Source organism: Lutra lutra, chromosome 12, assembly GCF_902655055.1.
Source record: "Lutra lutra chromosome 12, mLutLut1.2, whole genome shotgun sequence".
NCBI lineage: Eukaryota > Metazoa > Chordata > Mammalia > Carnivora > Mustelidae > Lutra > Lutra lutra.
The window spans coordinates 86,787,591-86,802,990 of record NC_062289.1 but is presented as its reverse complement, the minus strand read 5'-3'; the positions used below and the strand labels follow the sequence as shown (position 1 = coordinate 86,802,990).

The window sequence follows — 15,400 nt, the reverse complement described above, 5'->3', positions numbered from 1 at the left end:
TGAAAGCCATATATTTAAGTTATGGTAGGCTAAAATTCATTTTTCAGGGTTCTACAGGAAGAAAAGGAAACCAACAGAGACCTTGAGAAATCAGGCTGTAACTCATGAGATTTTCAAACTGCTTTGTTGCAATGAGAATCTAATAGAATCCCGATTCCCAGTATACGGGAACAGGATATCTGTCCATATAACACACACTCGTTGAGCAGTTGGTGTGTGTGCCAGACACGAGGCTAAGTTCAGAGATAAAAAACAGAGCTTCTGCCCAATTAATATGCAAGTCTACAAAATAAGCTCACCGGGGCGCCTGGGTGGCTCAGTGGCTTAAGCCTCGGCCTTCCACTCAGGTCATGATCTCAGGGTCCTGGGATGGAGCCCCACATCGGGCTCTCTGCTCAGCGGAGAGCCTGCTCCCCCCCCGCCCCGCCTGCCTCTCTGCCTTCTTGTGATCTCTCCCTGTCAAATAAATAAATAAAATCTTAAAAAAAAAAAAAGCTTTCAATAGTCATCTCCACTCTTCTGCTGTCCAGTTCTTGATAAAGGTTCTCATCATATAATAAATGCTCAATAACTGTGTAATATGAGACTAGAAAGGTAGACTAAAGCTGGATGATAGAGGGATACTGATTTGGGAAAGATCAGTTACATCATTACACAACCTCGGTTCTAAAAAACTTTGGGGTTAAGGAGCTTGTCAAGGTGACACAGTGAGTTACAGGGACTAATAAGACTAGAATCTATGGCTTTGGCCTCTTCCCTAGCTTCATTCCAGCTATCAAAGTTAAGTGCCTTACACTGAAGATTAGGGACAGATCTCGCCCAATCAGGGAGGTCCCAGGCTCTGTTCCCAGTCACCGCCTCCTAAAAAAATTCAAACCTACCCATTTAACTTGCCTATCTCCTTTGTGTTTCTACCGCATGGCCTTTAGAAGTGTTTGAGAAGACAGGGAGGAATACAGGATGGGGAACGAGGGAGTTGAGAGCATAGTCTAAGCTTCATGGTGGAATAAAACCATTTGCTATACCCCTCCTTTTCCTCAACTCTAATGAAAACATATGCTCAGAGGAAATTCATGGAAAAGAGATTTGTTCCATGGAATTATTAGACTGTTCAAAGAACTGTTCATTCGCCCAGTTGCTAAGAAATATCATTAGACCAAATTCTTCACTGTGCTGGTGCTTATTCAGATGGTACTCTGCCTGATACACAGCCAAAACTGTTCAACTTGTAGAGGCTCTGATGAGGCTTTGACAGGAGGTTTAGCACTTGACATTACAGAAGGTAAGAGAGGCACTACCAGGCCTCTCTACAGCCCTGATTTCTGAACTCTGTTTTCCTGACACCTCTTGTCCTCTTTGGGAGGTTTCCTTCCTGCACCTCTGTGGACGGTGCCAAAAACACTAACCAGTCTAAGCCCTCAAGAAGCCTGGCTGGGGAAGAGAACCGACACTTATCCGTGAACTCTTCTAATGTGTAGATGGCCTATTTTCTCACATATTTTAATGACAAGGAGAATATAGGAGGGCATGGGTCAATTAAAACCCTTCACTGAAGTAAATTATGGACGACTTCAAAGGCATCAATGACAAACACCCTGATTGAATTCTGCTAAAGAAATATATATACTGCCTTAAGTTAATAGGGATATAGATAAATAGAATAAAGTAATTCTTCAGAATCCTTCTAGACCAAGAGTCAGGAAACCACAATCCACAGGCAAATCTATCCATTGTCTATTTTTGTAAATAAGAAACAAAATATATTTGTGACAGATATAAAAATAATGATATAGTAAAAAAGTTAACATTTACTGGATTAAAAAAAAAAATCCAACCATAGCTGTCTATAAGAGATATACTTTGGAATCAGAGAAGCAAACAAGTTAAAAATAAAAGGATTTAAATGATTATGCTGAGTAGACCGGGTATCCACATACAAACAAAAGAACAAAGTTGGAAACTTAACCCCATACACAAAAGCTCAAAATGGATCAAAGACCTTAATATAAGACCTAAAACAATAAAATTCTTAGGAAAAAACATACGACATGAGTTTTGTAACATTGTATTTGGCAATCATTTCTTGGATAAGACACCAAAGGAACAGGCAACAAAAGGAAAACTAGACAAGATGAACATGAAAACTTAAAAATTTTGTGCATCATAAAACACTATTAACAGAGTAAAAAAGGCAACCCACATAGTGGAAGAAAATGTCACAGATCAAGTACCTGATAAGGGATTAATATCCAGAATATACAAGAATTCCTAAAACTCAAAAACAACCTGATTCAAAAAATGGGCTGAAAACTTGAGTAGACATTTTCCCAAAGATACACAGATGGCCAATAAACACAGGAAAAGGTGCTCAGCATCACCAATCATGAAGAAATACAAATAAAAACTCCAATGAGATAAAACCTCACACCTGTTAGGATAGCTACTATCCAAAAACAAAGAAATAGAGGTGCCTGAGTGGCTCTGTTGGCTAAGCGTCAGACTCTTGATCTCAGCACAGGTCTTAATCTCAGGGTTTTGAGTTCAAGCTCCATGGTGAGTGTGGAGACTACTTAAAAAACAAAGTAACAAGTGTTGGTGAAGATATGGAGAAATTGGAACCCTTGTGCACTACTGGTGGGAATGTACAATGGTACATTTCCAATGTCATGAAAAACAAAATGGCAGTTCCTCAAAAAAAATTAAAAACAGAATTACCATGTGATCCAGCAATTCCACTTCTGCGTATATACCCAAAAGAACTAAAAAAAGGGTCTTCAAGAGATATTTGTATATCCATGTTCATAACAACTATTCATAATAGCTAAAACATGGAAAGGACCTAAATGTCTATATACATATGATGGAATATCACTCAGCCTTAAAAAGAAGGGAAATTCACAAATATGCTACAATATGGATGCACCATGAGAATATTATGCTAAGTGAAATAAGCCAGTCACAAAAAGACAAATACTGTATAATTCCATTTTTCTGAGGTGCTTAGAGTAGTCAATATAGTCAATATAGTCAATAGAGATGGAAAGTAGAATGGTGGTTGGTAGACGCTGGGGGAAGGAGGCAGAGGAATTACTATTTAACAGGTACAGAGTTTCAGCTTTACAAGATCAAAAGAATTATACAGATGGATGGTGGTGATGGTCGCACACTATATATATATTTAATACCAGTGAAGCGTACATTTAAAAATAGTTAAGATGATAAATTTTATGTTATGAGTAATTTTATTATAATTTTTTAAAAAGATTTTATTTATTTATTTGACAGAGAGAGAGCATGCACAAGCAGGGGGAACAGCAGGCAGAGGGAGAAGCAAGTCCCCGCTGAGCAAGGAGTCCGATGTAGGACTCGACCCCAGATCCCCGGAATCATGACCTGAGCCGAAGGCAGATGCTTAACTGACTGCCAGGCACCCCTTTTTACAACTTTTTAATGGAGAAAAAAGTAAAAGGATGGAAAAAAATATACCATGAATAACCATAAGAGAACTGAAGGAGCCATACAGACAATAAACAAAATAAACCTTAAAACAAAAGAGGTTAATAAGAGGCACTTTTTATAAGGATGAAAAGGTCATTTCAACAGGAAGATATGATGATCATAAACATTTATGCAACCACCTAACAACAGAGTCCAAAAATATATGAAGCAAAAATTGAGAGAATATAGGAGAAAAATAGACAATTCAAAAATCAATAATAGAAAAGCTAAACAGAAAACCATCAAGATGTAGAGGATAACACTGTCAACCAACTTGACCTGACATCTATAGAACACTGCATCCAACAACAGGAGAATATATGTTCTTCCCAAGCACACATGGAATATTCTTCAGGATAAAGCATATGCTGAACCATAGTCTCAGTAAATTTTTACAAACTTAAAACATATAAAGTTCTTCAACCATAACAGACTTAAGCTATAAATCAATTAAGCTAGAAATCAACAAAAATTTTAAAATTATATAATACTACTAAATAATCAATGGGTCAAAAAAGAAACAGAGAAATTGGGAAATATTTTGCTCTTGGGGCACCTGGGTGGCTCAGTCATCGAGCGTCTGGCTTCAGCCCAGGTCATGATCCCATGACTCTGAGATGGAGCCCCACTCCACCTGCTTGTGCTTCCTCTCTAGCTGTCTCTCTCTGTCAAATAAAAAAATAAAATCTTTAAGAAAGAAGTTTTGAGGGGCGCCTGGGTGGCTCAGTGGGTTAGGCCGCTGCCTTCAGCTCAGGTCATGATCTTGGGTCCTGGGTTCGAGCCCCGCATCAGGCTTTCTGCTCAGCAGGGAGCCTGCTTCCTCCTCTCTCTCTGCCTGCCTCTCTGCTTACTTGTGATTTCTCTCTGTCAAATAAATAAATAAAATCTTTAAAAAAAAAAAAAAGAAGAAGTTTTGATCTGAATGAATAAAACCCCCCTTATCTGTGGGGTTTCATTCCAAGACTCCCAGGGAATGCCTGAAATCAAAGCTGGTGCCAAATCCCATATATATATTATGTTTTTCCTATCATGCATATCTATGATAGAGTTTAATAATTTAGCTTATATAACAACATTATAAATTATAATTTATAAATTAGGCATGGTAAGAGGCTAACAATAATTAGTAATAAAATAGAACAACTGTAGCAATAATCTGTAATAAAATTTATGTGAATGTGACCTCTCTCTCACACACAAATATCTTTTTGTACCACACTCACTCTTCCTCTTCTTGTGATGGTGAGATAATAAAGTGCATATGTGATGAGATGAAGTGAAGTAAATGACGTATGTGACAAGGCATTAGACTACTAATGACCTTCTGATGGCTCAGAAGAACTGTCTGCTTCCAGACCATGGCTGACCATGGGTAACTAAAACCATGGAAAGCAAAACCATGGCTCTGAGGGGACTATATGCTAAAATTTATGATGTGCAGGTATAGTGGTGTTTAGTGTAAATTTACAGCTCTAAATCCCTAAGTTAAAAAGATTACAAATCAGGGACGCCTGGGTGGCTCAGTTGGTTAAGCAGCTGCCTTCGGCTCAGGTCATGATCCCAGCATCCTGGGATCGAGTCCCACATCGTGCTCCTTGCTTGTTGGGGAGCCTGCCTCTCGCTCTGCCTCTGCCTGCCATTCTGTCTGCCTGTGCTCGCTCTCTCTCCCTCTCTCTCTCTGACAGATAAATAAATAAAAATCTAAAAAAAAAAAAAAAAAGATTACAAATCAATAACCTAAGCTTCCACCTTGAAAAACTAGAGAAAAAGAAATACACTCAAAGCAAACAGAAATAATAAAAACTAGGGTAGAAATTAAAACAGAAGACTGAAAATTCAAAGCCAAAAGTTGATTCTTCAAGATGACAAAATTAACAAACCTTCAGCTAGACTGAAGAGAGAAAAAAACACAAGTTGTTAATATTAGAAATGAAAGAGGGGGCATCACAATAGACTTTACAGGAATCAAAGCATTATAAGGATCACCATTAACAATTTTATGCCAGGAAACTAGACCACTAGATGAAATGGATAAATTCTAGAAAGACATAAATTACTAAAACTCACTCAGGAAGAAATAGAAAACCTGAATACATCTGTAACAAGAAACTGAATTAATAACAACAATAAAAATCTTCCCACAAAGCAAAGACTTGACCCACAGTTTTGGTGGTAAATTCTACTAAATCATTTAAAGTGCAGTTTCTCATCTCAGCATCACGATTGACATTTTGAAGCAGGTACTTCTTTGTTGTTAGACTGTCCTATGCATTATTAAGATGTTCTGGAGCATTCCTGGCCTCTACCTGCTAAATGCCAGAAGCATCCCCCACCTGCACTGAATAATCATAATGTCTCCAGACACTACCAAGTGTCTTAGAGGGACAAAAATTGCCCCCTATTGAGAACTATTGATTTGATGAAATAATACCAAACCTCCACACAAATTCTTCCAGAAAATAAAGAAGGATATACTTCCCAAGTCATTCTGAGTCACGTATTACCCTCATACCAAAGCTAGACAAAGTCATCAGAAGAAAACTAGAAACCTATATCTCTCATGAATACAGATACAAAAATCCTCAGCAAAATTATTAGCAAACTGAATACAGAAACATATAAGAATAATTTTACATCAGCCTAAGTAGGGTTTATACCAAGAATGAAAGATTGGATTAATATCTGAAAATCGGTTAATGTTACTATATACCACATTAAGAGTAAAGAACAAAAACTGTATGATCAACTCAACAGGTGAAGAAAAAGCATTTAACAAAAATTCAATACCTATTCCTGATAAAAACTCTCAGCAAACAAGAACAGAAGGAAACTCCTCAATTGGACAAAGGACATCTACAAAACCACTTACTCAGTGATAAGTCTTTAATGCTTTCCCCCTGAGATCAGGAATAAGGCAAGATGTCCACTTTTGCCACTTTCATTCAACATTGTACCTGAGGTTCTACTCATGGCATAAGGCAAGAAAACAAAATTAAGAGCATACATCCTGTAAAGGAAGAAGTAAAATGGTATTTATTTGCTGAAAACATGATTTTTGTATGTAGAAAATCCTAAAGAACCTACAAAACAACAACAACAACAAAAATCTAGAACTTAGCAAATATGATAAGGATGCAAAACACATTATCAAAATACAGGAATGAACTATATTTTTATACATTAGTGATTTTATACAATCCAAATGAAATTAAACAATTCTAAATAGCATCATAAAGAACAAAATATTAGGAATAAATTTATTAAAGAGCCTAAGATCCATACACTGAAAACTACAAATACATTGCTAAGAGAAACAGGAGAAGCCCTAATGAAATGGAGAGCTATACCATGTTCATGGATTAGAAGACAATATCGTTAAGATGGCAACTGTCCCAAACTGACCTACAGATTCAATGGAACCTCTGTCAAAATCCCAGCACTCTTTTTTGTAAAAACAGACAAGATGATTCTAAATTTTATCTGGAAATACAAAGAACCTAAAGAGGCAACTTAATTTTGAAAAAGAGAAACCAAGTTTGTTCTCATAATACCCAATTTTGGAAATTTTACTATAAAGCTTCAGTAATCAAATTAAGTATGCTACTAGCATAAGGATAGTCCTATCGATCAAGAACAGAACAGAGAATCAAGAAATAAACTCACACACTGATGATAAACTGATTCTTGAAAAAGGTAATACATAGTAATTCTATAGGCAAATGACAGTGTTTTGAACAAACCGTCCTGGAACAACTGGATATTCATATTAAAGACAAACAAACAAAACTTCAGACCTTTATGTAACACCACACATAATAGTTAATTCCAAGTGGATATTAGACCTAAAGAAACAACTAAAAACGGCAAAATTTTTAGAAGAAAATGTAATTGAAAAGTCTTGTAACCTGAGGCTAGGCAAAGATTTCTTAGTTATGACACCATAAGCACAATCCATAAAAGAAAAAGAAAAAAAAGATAAAATGGACTTCATCAAAATTAAAAACCATTAAAAGTGAAAAGATAAGCCACAGACTGGGAAAAATATTTGCAGATCATGTCTCTGATAAATCACTTTTATTCAGAGTTTAGAGAGAACTCTTCTAACTCAATAATAAGAAAAGCAGCTCAATTTAAAAATGAATAAAAGATTTTAATACAATTAAATACCAAGAAAAAAATACGTGAATGCCAAACATATGAAAAGATGCTCAATAGCATTAGAATTAGTTTTTACTCAGAGCATGTAAAGAACTCTTACAACTCAATAAGATGACAAATAACCCAATTTAAATATGGGCAAATAATCTGAATAGACATTTCACCAGAAAAGATACACACGGGGCGCCTGGATGGCTCAGTGGGTTAAGCCTCTGCCTTTGGCTCAGGTCATGATCTCTGGGTCCTGGGATCGAGTTCTACATCGGGCTCTCTGCTCAGCAGGGAGCCTGCTTCCCACCTCTCTCTCTGCCTGCCACTCTGCCTACTTTTGATCTCTGTCAAATAAACAAATAAAATCTTAAAAAAAAAAAGAAAGAAAGAAAAGAAAAGATACATAAATGGCAAACAAGCACATGAAAAGCTGACCAGCAATATTAGTCATTAGTGTCAGGCAAACGTGATAACCACTACACTATGGAAACAATCATTTGTGAAATGCACATTAAAACCACAATCAGAACAACTACACAACCACCAGGATGGCTAAAATGGAAAGACTAACAATACCAAATATTTGTCAGGAGGGAAACAAAAATAAAAACAAAGACAAAAACAAAAAACAAAAAAGGCCCCTCAAACACTACTGGTAGGAATGAATAATGGTAAAGTCACTCTGGAAAAGTTTTGCAGTTTCTTAAAAAGTTAAGCATAGGGGCACCTGGGTGGCTCAGTGGGTTAAGCCGCTGCCTTCAGCTCAGGTCGTGATCTCAGGGTCCTGGGATCGAGTCCCACATCGGGCTGTCTGCTCAGCGGGGAGCCTGCTTCCCTCTCTCTCTCTCTGCCTGCCTCTCTGTCTGCTTGTGATCTCTCTCTGTCAAATAAATAAATAAAATCTTTAAAAAAAAAAGGTTAAGCATAAACTTACTGTACCACCCAGTAATTCCATACCTCGGTATTTACCCAGAAGAAATTAAAACAAGGTGCGCCTGGATGGCTCAGTGGGGTAAGCCTCTGCTTTTGGCTCAGGTCATGATCTCAGGGTCCTGGGATTGAGCCCCGCATCGGGCTCTCTGCTCAGCAGGGAGACTGCCTCCCCCCCGCTCTCTGCCTGTCTCTCTGCCTACTTGTGATCTCTCTCTATCAAATAAAATCTTTTTAAAAAGTAATCAAAACAAATATTTACACAAAAACTTGTATGGGCAAGTTTTATTTATCATTTTGTTCATATTAGCTAAAACTGGAAACTAGAATCTAAATGTCTATCAACTGGGGATGAATAAACAATAAAGATTACGCTACAATAAAAAAAAATAAACTCCTAATATATGCACTAAAAAGTATTGTAAGTAAAAGAAGCCAAATACATAAGACTACGTATTCTACAATTCCATTAATTTGGAATTCCTAGAGACAAAACTAGTGGCAGAAAGTGTATCAGTGATTGTTTGGAGTGGGGAGTGGGAGTAGAGGCTGACTACAAAGAGGCAAAAGGAACTTTCTAGGGGGATGGAAATATTATTTATTTCTTTTAAAGATTTTATCCATTTATTTGAAAGAGGAGAATGCAGGGTTGGCAGGGGGGAGGGGTTTGGGGTGAGGAGGGGAGAGGCAGAGAGAGAGAGGGAGAGAATCCCAAGCAGGCTCTACACCCAGCACGGAGACCAAGGGAGGGCTTGATCTCATAAGCAAGATCATAACCTGAGCCAAATCCGAGTCAGACACCCAACACACTGAACCACCCAGTTGCCCTGGGATGGAAATATTCTAAAACTGGATTGTGATGATTGTGATGATAGTTGCACAACTCTGTAAACTTACTAAAAAGTCTTCAACTACACACTTACATTGAGTGAATTTTATGGTATATAAATTATACTGCAATTTTTAAAATATTTTTAAAACTAAGGAAATGAATTTTCACTAAATTCATCAAATATTAATAACTCTGCCATATACGGGGTGCCTGGATGGCTTAGTTGGTTAAGCGTCTGCCTTCGGCTCAGGTCATGACCCCGGAGTCCTAGGATCCAGCCCGGCATCAGACTCCCTGGTCAGCGGGAAGCCTGCTTCTCCCTTTCCCATTCAACTTGCTTGCGTTCCCTCTCTTGCTATGTCTCTGTTGAATAAATAAATAAAATCTTTTTTTTTTAAAGATTTTATTTATTTATTCGACAGAGAGAGATCACAAGCAGGCAGAGAGGCAGGCAGAGAGAGAGGAGGAAGCAGGCTCCCTGCTGAGCAGACAGCCCGATGCGGGGCTCGATCCCAGGACCCTGAGATCATGACCTGAGCCGAAGGCAGCGGCTTAACCCACTGAGCCACCCAGGCGCCCCAAATAAATAAAATCTTAAAAAAAAAAAAACAAAAACTCTGCCATATACCAGAGAAGGCAAATACGTAAGCAATCCCTAATTCCAAAATGCTTTCTCCAGGTTTAGCTAAGTGCCTTAGGAATAGTGAGGTCATGGGGCTAAGGGAGAAGAGACAGAAACGAGAAGACAGAGCCTAAGGTTGTTGCCTTGGCCATATCCTAATTATTTTGAAGAGTAACAGGATGAGGTGTTAATCAGACTGCTCTTAGATAGTCAGGCAGCAGAAACTTTTTTCTTGTTGTTTTTTTGTTGTTTTTTTAAGATTTTATTTATTTGTCAGAGAGAGAAAGAGAGACTGAGCAAGCATGGGAAGCAGCAGGTAGAGAGAGAAGCAGGCTCCCTGCTGAGCAAGGAGCCCATCCCAGGAGCACGGGATCATGACCGGAGCCAAAGGCAGATGCTTAACCAACCAAGCCACCCAGGTATTCCAGGAAGCAGAAGTTTAAATGGTCTGATTAGAGCCCAGGAAAACAGCTTTTCCAGCTAACTACACTGGTCTTAGACTTTACCACTGAGGGACATTCTCAAGAAAGCAAAACAATGAATACAATATAATGGCACAGAGAAGTTTTATTTGATGTGATGCTGGCTTGCTTGCAAGGGAGTATATCCTAGTCAGTACTGGTTGTCAGATCCGGTATTTTCAACTCCACTTATTTGTGTTGGTTGAACACACTCAAACTAGTAGGCAGACTCACCAATGACTGTCAAGTACATGAAGAAAAGCTAAAAAAATTTAAGAAAGTCAGACTGGGCAATAGTGACCAGTGAAGAAATAAGACTTTCTTAAAATACTCTTTAGTTGCTATGAGCTAACATTCATTAAGTTCCTACTAAATGTTAGGATTATTGTAAGCACATTTAGATATATTTGTTCATTAAATACTCAAAAACCCTATGAGCTGTGGGAGTGTTTTATCTCCTTTCTATGAGTGGGGAAACTAAGGGACAGAGAAGTGAAGTGACCTAATCGAGGACACAGCTAATGAATGGCAAGGCTGAGATTTTAACCCATGAGTTTACCTAGAGAAACAGTGGTAACCACTATATAACATTGCCTCCCCATTTATATATTTATCCATTACAACTGTGTCCCTCTTCTGTTCAAAATTCCCTAGTGTTCCTCTGAACTCAAGGTCGAAGCCAAAGTCCCTACAATGGTCTACAAGCCCCTATGTTCTCTAGCTTTCCATCATCTCCCTAAAACATAATCACTGACCCACTGAGTTCACTTTGCTGTTCCTGGATCACTCAAGACTTATACCTACCTCAGAACCTTTGTATCTGCTGTTCCTACTGCCTGTCATACTCTTCACTGAGACAGTGGAGAATTGCTTCCTCATTCCCTTCAGACCTCTACACAAATGTGACCTCCTCAGAGAGGCCTTCCCTGATTACTCTTCCTAAAATAATATCCCCCACCCTTCTCTTAATTATAAGCACCTCGCAATGTTTATTACCTAACTCCACCATCTAGAATATAAGCTCCATGAGAGCAGGGCCATCTGGGAGTGTGGCTTTGCACCACCAGTGCCTAAGACAGCACTTGGCAAAAAACAGACAATACCTGAATTTAAAAATCTGCCATATATGTTTTGAGTCACAACCCAATCATATAACTTTAGGTAACAATTCATGACCCTGTACCAATAAAATCCAAACCAAAAGAAAAAAATGCAGTCTTTTAGAACCTTTATTTCTATTATTTAAGATTTGCTCTTCCTTAATGTGTATGTGTATATTTCCATGCCTTCTTTAAAAAGTGAAGTTTCTTTGGGAAGACAGATGACTTCTATAAGCTCTGCTATACAAAAAATTATTACAAGTATGACTTTTTAACTGTGTATTGAAGGGGGAAAATAACCCTAAGTTGCCAATGGATGCCTGTCCTTCAAGGGAAAATGAAATTCTTAAATACACTTATTTAATACTGCAAAATAAGTAGATGATACATATTGAACTTCGGGCTCAATTTACACAAGATTTTAATTTCCTAGCGACAGCTAGATGTCTTTCTGATTATTAATACCTCAAAGTTTGCCTATTAAAAAAAAAGAGTAAAAAGCACATTTTTAAAAACTTTTCACTTTATTTGGGTCATTTTAGAACACACATATTTGCTTTGTTGTGGTTGTTAACAGAGCAGTAAGTCACAGAACACCATGAGCTCTTCCTCAATAAATTAAATGCTCCCTAGGAGGAGAGGAAAAAGGAAAAGGTGAGGGAACATACGCAAAAGTAAAAACAGTATGTGCCAAAAGACAGATTTTTGTAAGAAGGCGAGCCACCCCGTCTGAAACCGCAGGTTTTGAGGAGGCTGGTTTCAAACAAATGGAGAGCGATGGGTAAACTCCAACTCTCCAAATACTGTTGTAGATCATCCGGAAACAAATACTGGAAAGTGATCGAAAGTGGAGTAGTAGGGCCCTCTCCTTCCCACTCCTAACAAGTATCTCCACTCCACTCACCTTGCGATTTAGATGAGTACAAATCACATCCCTACTTTAATCAGGGAAGTCAGAGGGAGTCGGACATCCCTCCCTATATATACACAAACCATTCGCCCCAGGGCTGTAAAACGCAGTCCACGGAATCTGGAAAGACAGAAACCCGGAGTCGCTGGCATCTCTCACTCCAAGTTCTCTCCGCTTTCTGAGGCTGAGCCGAGAGGAATGCCACAGGGACAAAGCGGGGAGGAAGGGGGCATCTCCCCCTTACCTTGATGGCTTTCTCCATGTCGCTCTCCTCGGACATGCTCCGTGGGGCCTCTACGGCCGGGAGCGGCGGAGACTGCGCAGCTGCCCGGTCCCACCGTAGCCGAGGGAGCACGGGGCTCGGCGTTCGGGCCCCTGGGCCTCGGGGAGACGGGCAGCAGCCGCTCCCAGGGACCGGCGGGGGTGAGGGCCCCGGCGCCGGTTCCGCTTCGGTGGGCGGCTCTAGGCTGGCGGCGGCGGCCCCCGGGGACAAGCCTTTGTGCTGGGCCCCGCGCGGCCGCCTCCCGGCTTCATCCCCGGCCGGGGAGGCAAGCTCCCGGGGCAGGGCGAGGCGGGGAGGGCCCCCGTCCGGGGCGCGATGCAGAGGCCTCGCGGGGCCGTCGATTAGGCCTGGGCTCGCCAGGTCCTAATGAGGAACCTGCGCCTCCGTCTCCGCCGCCGGCACCGCTGCGAAGCCGAAGCCGAGGCCGAGGCCGCCGCCGCCGCTGCTGCTCCCGATGCCGCTTCAGCGCCACACATCGCCGGGACACCCGCGCCGGGCAGCCCTGCCGGCCGGCCGCCCGCCTGCCGGCTCTGTGTCCCGCCTGAGCTACGGGCCGCCCCTCCTGCCGCCCGACTCCTTTCCCCCACGGCTGCACGCGCTGCTCGCCGCCGTCCGCGGGGGTTTCCGAGTGCCCCCAAATCACGAGGTTGATTTGCAGGCGTCTGCCAGGGCCCCCTCAAGCTGCGCCATACTCAAGACAGGCCCCGGGGCCCTCCGCAGCGCTGGCGTCGCGCTGATGGCGTAAGACGCGGGCGGAGGCACTGGAGAACGCAGCCTGACTGGAGTGGCATTCGCGCTCCTGGTTTCCTCTCCCCGGCGGAGAAAGAGGTTCGTTCCGCCAGAAACAGCCTTCGCGAAGGAGCCGGGACGGGATGTTTCAACTCCGGATGAAGAAGAGGAAACGGAGGTCCTGGACGGGTCCAGCGGTAAGAGAACAGAACTGTGTATAATAATAGCAGTCATAGTTATATGTTCGGAGGGCTAATTTTACGTGAGGCTCTCTTCCCCCCACCAGGTTCTATCCCCGCGTTTACAGGTTACGTAGCTGAGAAGTGGTCAAGTCCGAATTGGAACCCACGTTTGTGCCCCTTCCACTACACCAACTACCTGTCCCAGGACCTAGTACGAGCTGTTGGTAGATCGCCTCTTGGTGGGTCTTCATTCGTTCAGTTACGTACTGAGCACCACCGTGTAGCAGCCCTGCCCAGCACTTGGGAAACAACAGAAACAACAGATCCTCAGTGGATCTTACTTTCAGGAAAGCTAAGCAGCAAATAAACAGAGGGAGACACAGAGTTTGTAGATACTAAGAAGAAAATGAACAGGATGCTGAGGTAAGAGGATAACTGGATGTGGGGACTTTTCCTAGTTGATGATCAGGGAAGGGTTCCTAGGAGGTAACATTTAAGCTGAGACCCCTGAGAAACGAGAAGGAGCTGACCGTTGGAAATCTGAGGAGGAGATTTCTGGGCGGGTGGACCAGCAGATGCAAAAAATCTTAAAGTGCAAATAAGCTGAATATGTTCAAGGACCAGCAGAATGTTCACCGTAGCTGGAGCAGAGCAAGAGGAAGGAGAAAATGACAAAGAATGAGGTTGGAGAAGTGGGCCGGGGCTGTATCATACACCCTAGGGTCATGGTAATGACTTTAGATTTTATTCTATGACTGGAAGGTCTTTAACCAAAGAGTGATGCGGTCGAAGTTAGTTATGTTTTGAAAGATCATTCTGCTAGATAGAGAAATATGGGCAAGCAAGAGTGGAGACATGGAGAGCTGTTAAGAGGCTATTGGCATAATCCAGATGAGAGATTATTTTGATGCTTGAACTCAGGCACTGGCAGCAAAGATGGGGTGGAGGGATTTATGGTATGTTTTGGGATAGAGTTGACAGTATTTCCTGAAGGATTCGATATGGAAGGTAAGAATAAGAAATGAAACAAGAGTAACTTATCCTGAGTCTGGCTTCAGCAACTGGAAGGATGATGGTGCTGGTGAAGGTGGGGAATCCACAGTCTTTTTCTGTCGAGGATAATTTGAGGATTTTGTGTGATATAGCAGAGGATAACTCAAGTAATTGGATATATATTGTGGTGCGGATGTCGTTGTCCTCTTTGTTGGCCATACACCTGCAGTGCGTTTCTCAGCCCCCTTTAAGTAGCAACCAGTGCTGTGCTCTCCCCAGTGAAAAGTGAACAGGAGAGATGTGCACCGTTGTCGGGCTGGGTCCAGAAAATTTGTCAACAGGTGCTCTTACTTACTCTGCCAGCTAGACGATGATGAGAAGGTTCTGGAGAAGGCAAGGCTTCAAGATGGAAGATTCCTGAGTAGAGGAGAACCTCTGCTCCATTGACTTATATATCCACCCAGGACTGTAATATGGGAAAAAAATAAACCTTTATTGTTTGGATCTTTTATGTAGTTGAGTCTTTTTGTAATAGCAGCTTTGCCTGTGCTGTCTAATATAAATAAGAGCAGTGGTCCAGCAGCGAACTTTGGGAGGAAATTTCTAGATGAATTGACATTATCCATAATAGGAAATAAAAGGTGCTTGGATTTATTCATTTGTTGCTTCCATAATAATTTATCAGGTGCCTCGCTGTGTCAGGCACTGTGT

General features: G+C 41.1%; 2 protein-coding genes across 6 annotated transcripts in view; one reads left to right on the top strand and one right to left on the bottom strand.

Moving 5' to 3' along the window:
- Window positions 1-12,888, bottom strand: part of MAPKAPK5 (MAPK activated protein kinase 5) — a 36,767-nt gene extending 23,879 nt beyond the window's left edge. For 2 of the 4 annotated variants that reach the window (XM_047698340.1, XM_047698341.1), the window contains exon 1: window positions 12,747-12,881. In XM_047698340.1, coding sequence (XP_047554296.1) covers window positions 12,747-12,782 — 36 coding nt within the window. In that variant the 5' untranslated portion in view covers window positions 12,783-12,881. Of the gene's footprint in view, window positions 1-6,367; window positions 6,476-12,496; window positions 12,623-12,746 lie in introns of those variants that run through there. The other 2 variants (XM_047698342.1, XM_047698343.1) reach the window with 2 other exon arrangements.
- LOC125082581 (putative uncharacterized protein encoded by MAPKAPK5-AS1) lies at window positions 12,751-15,193 on the top strand. Of its 2 annotated transcripts, none has more exons than XM_047698355.1 (2): window positions 12,751-13,711; window positions 15,053-15,193. In XM_047698355.1, exon 1 carries the CDS (start codon window positions 12,751-12,753, stop codon window positions 13,150-13,152), a length of 402 nt encoding a protein of 133 aa, XP_047554311.1. In that variant the 3' UTR covers window positions 13,153-13,711; window positions 15,053-15,193. The 2 variants fall into 2 exon arrangements, with proteins under 2 accessions (XP_047554311.1, XP_047554310.1); XM_047698354.1 differs by having other exon boundaries at window positions 13,822-15,193.
- Window positions 15,194-15,400: the final 207 nt, after the last annotated feature.

Coding starts and splice junctions, on each gene's coding strand:
- LOC125082581 (XM_047698355.1), top strand. CDS start 12,751: ATGGCTTTCTCCATGTCGCTCTCCTCGGACATGCTCCGTGGGGCCTCT.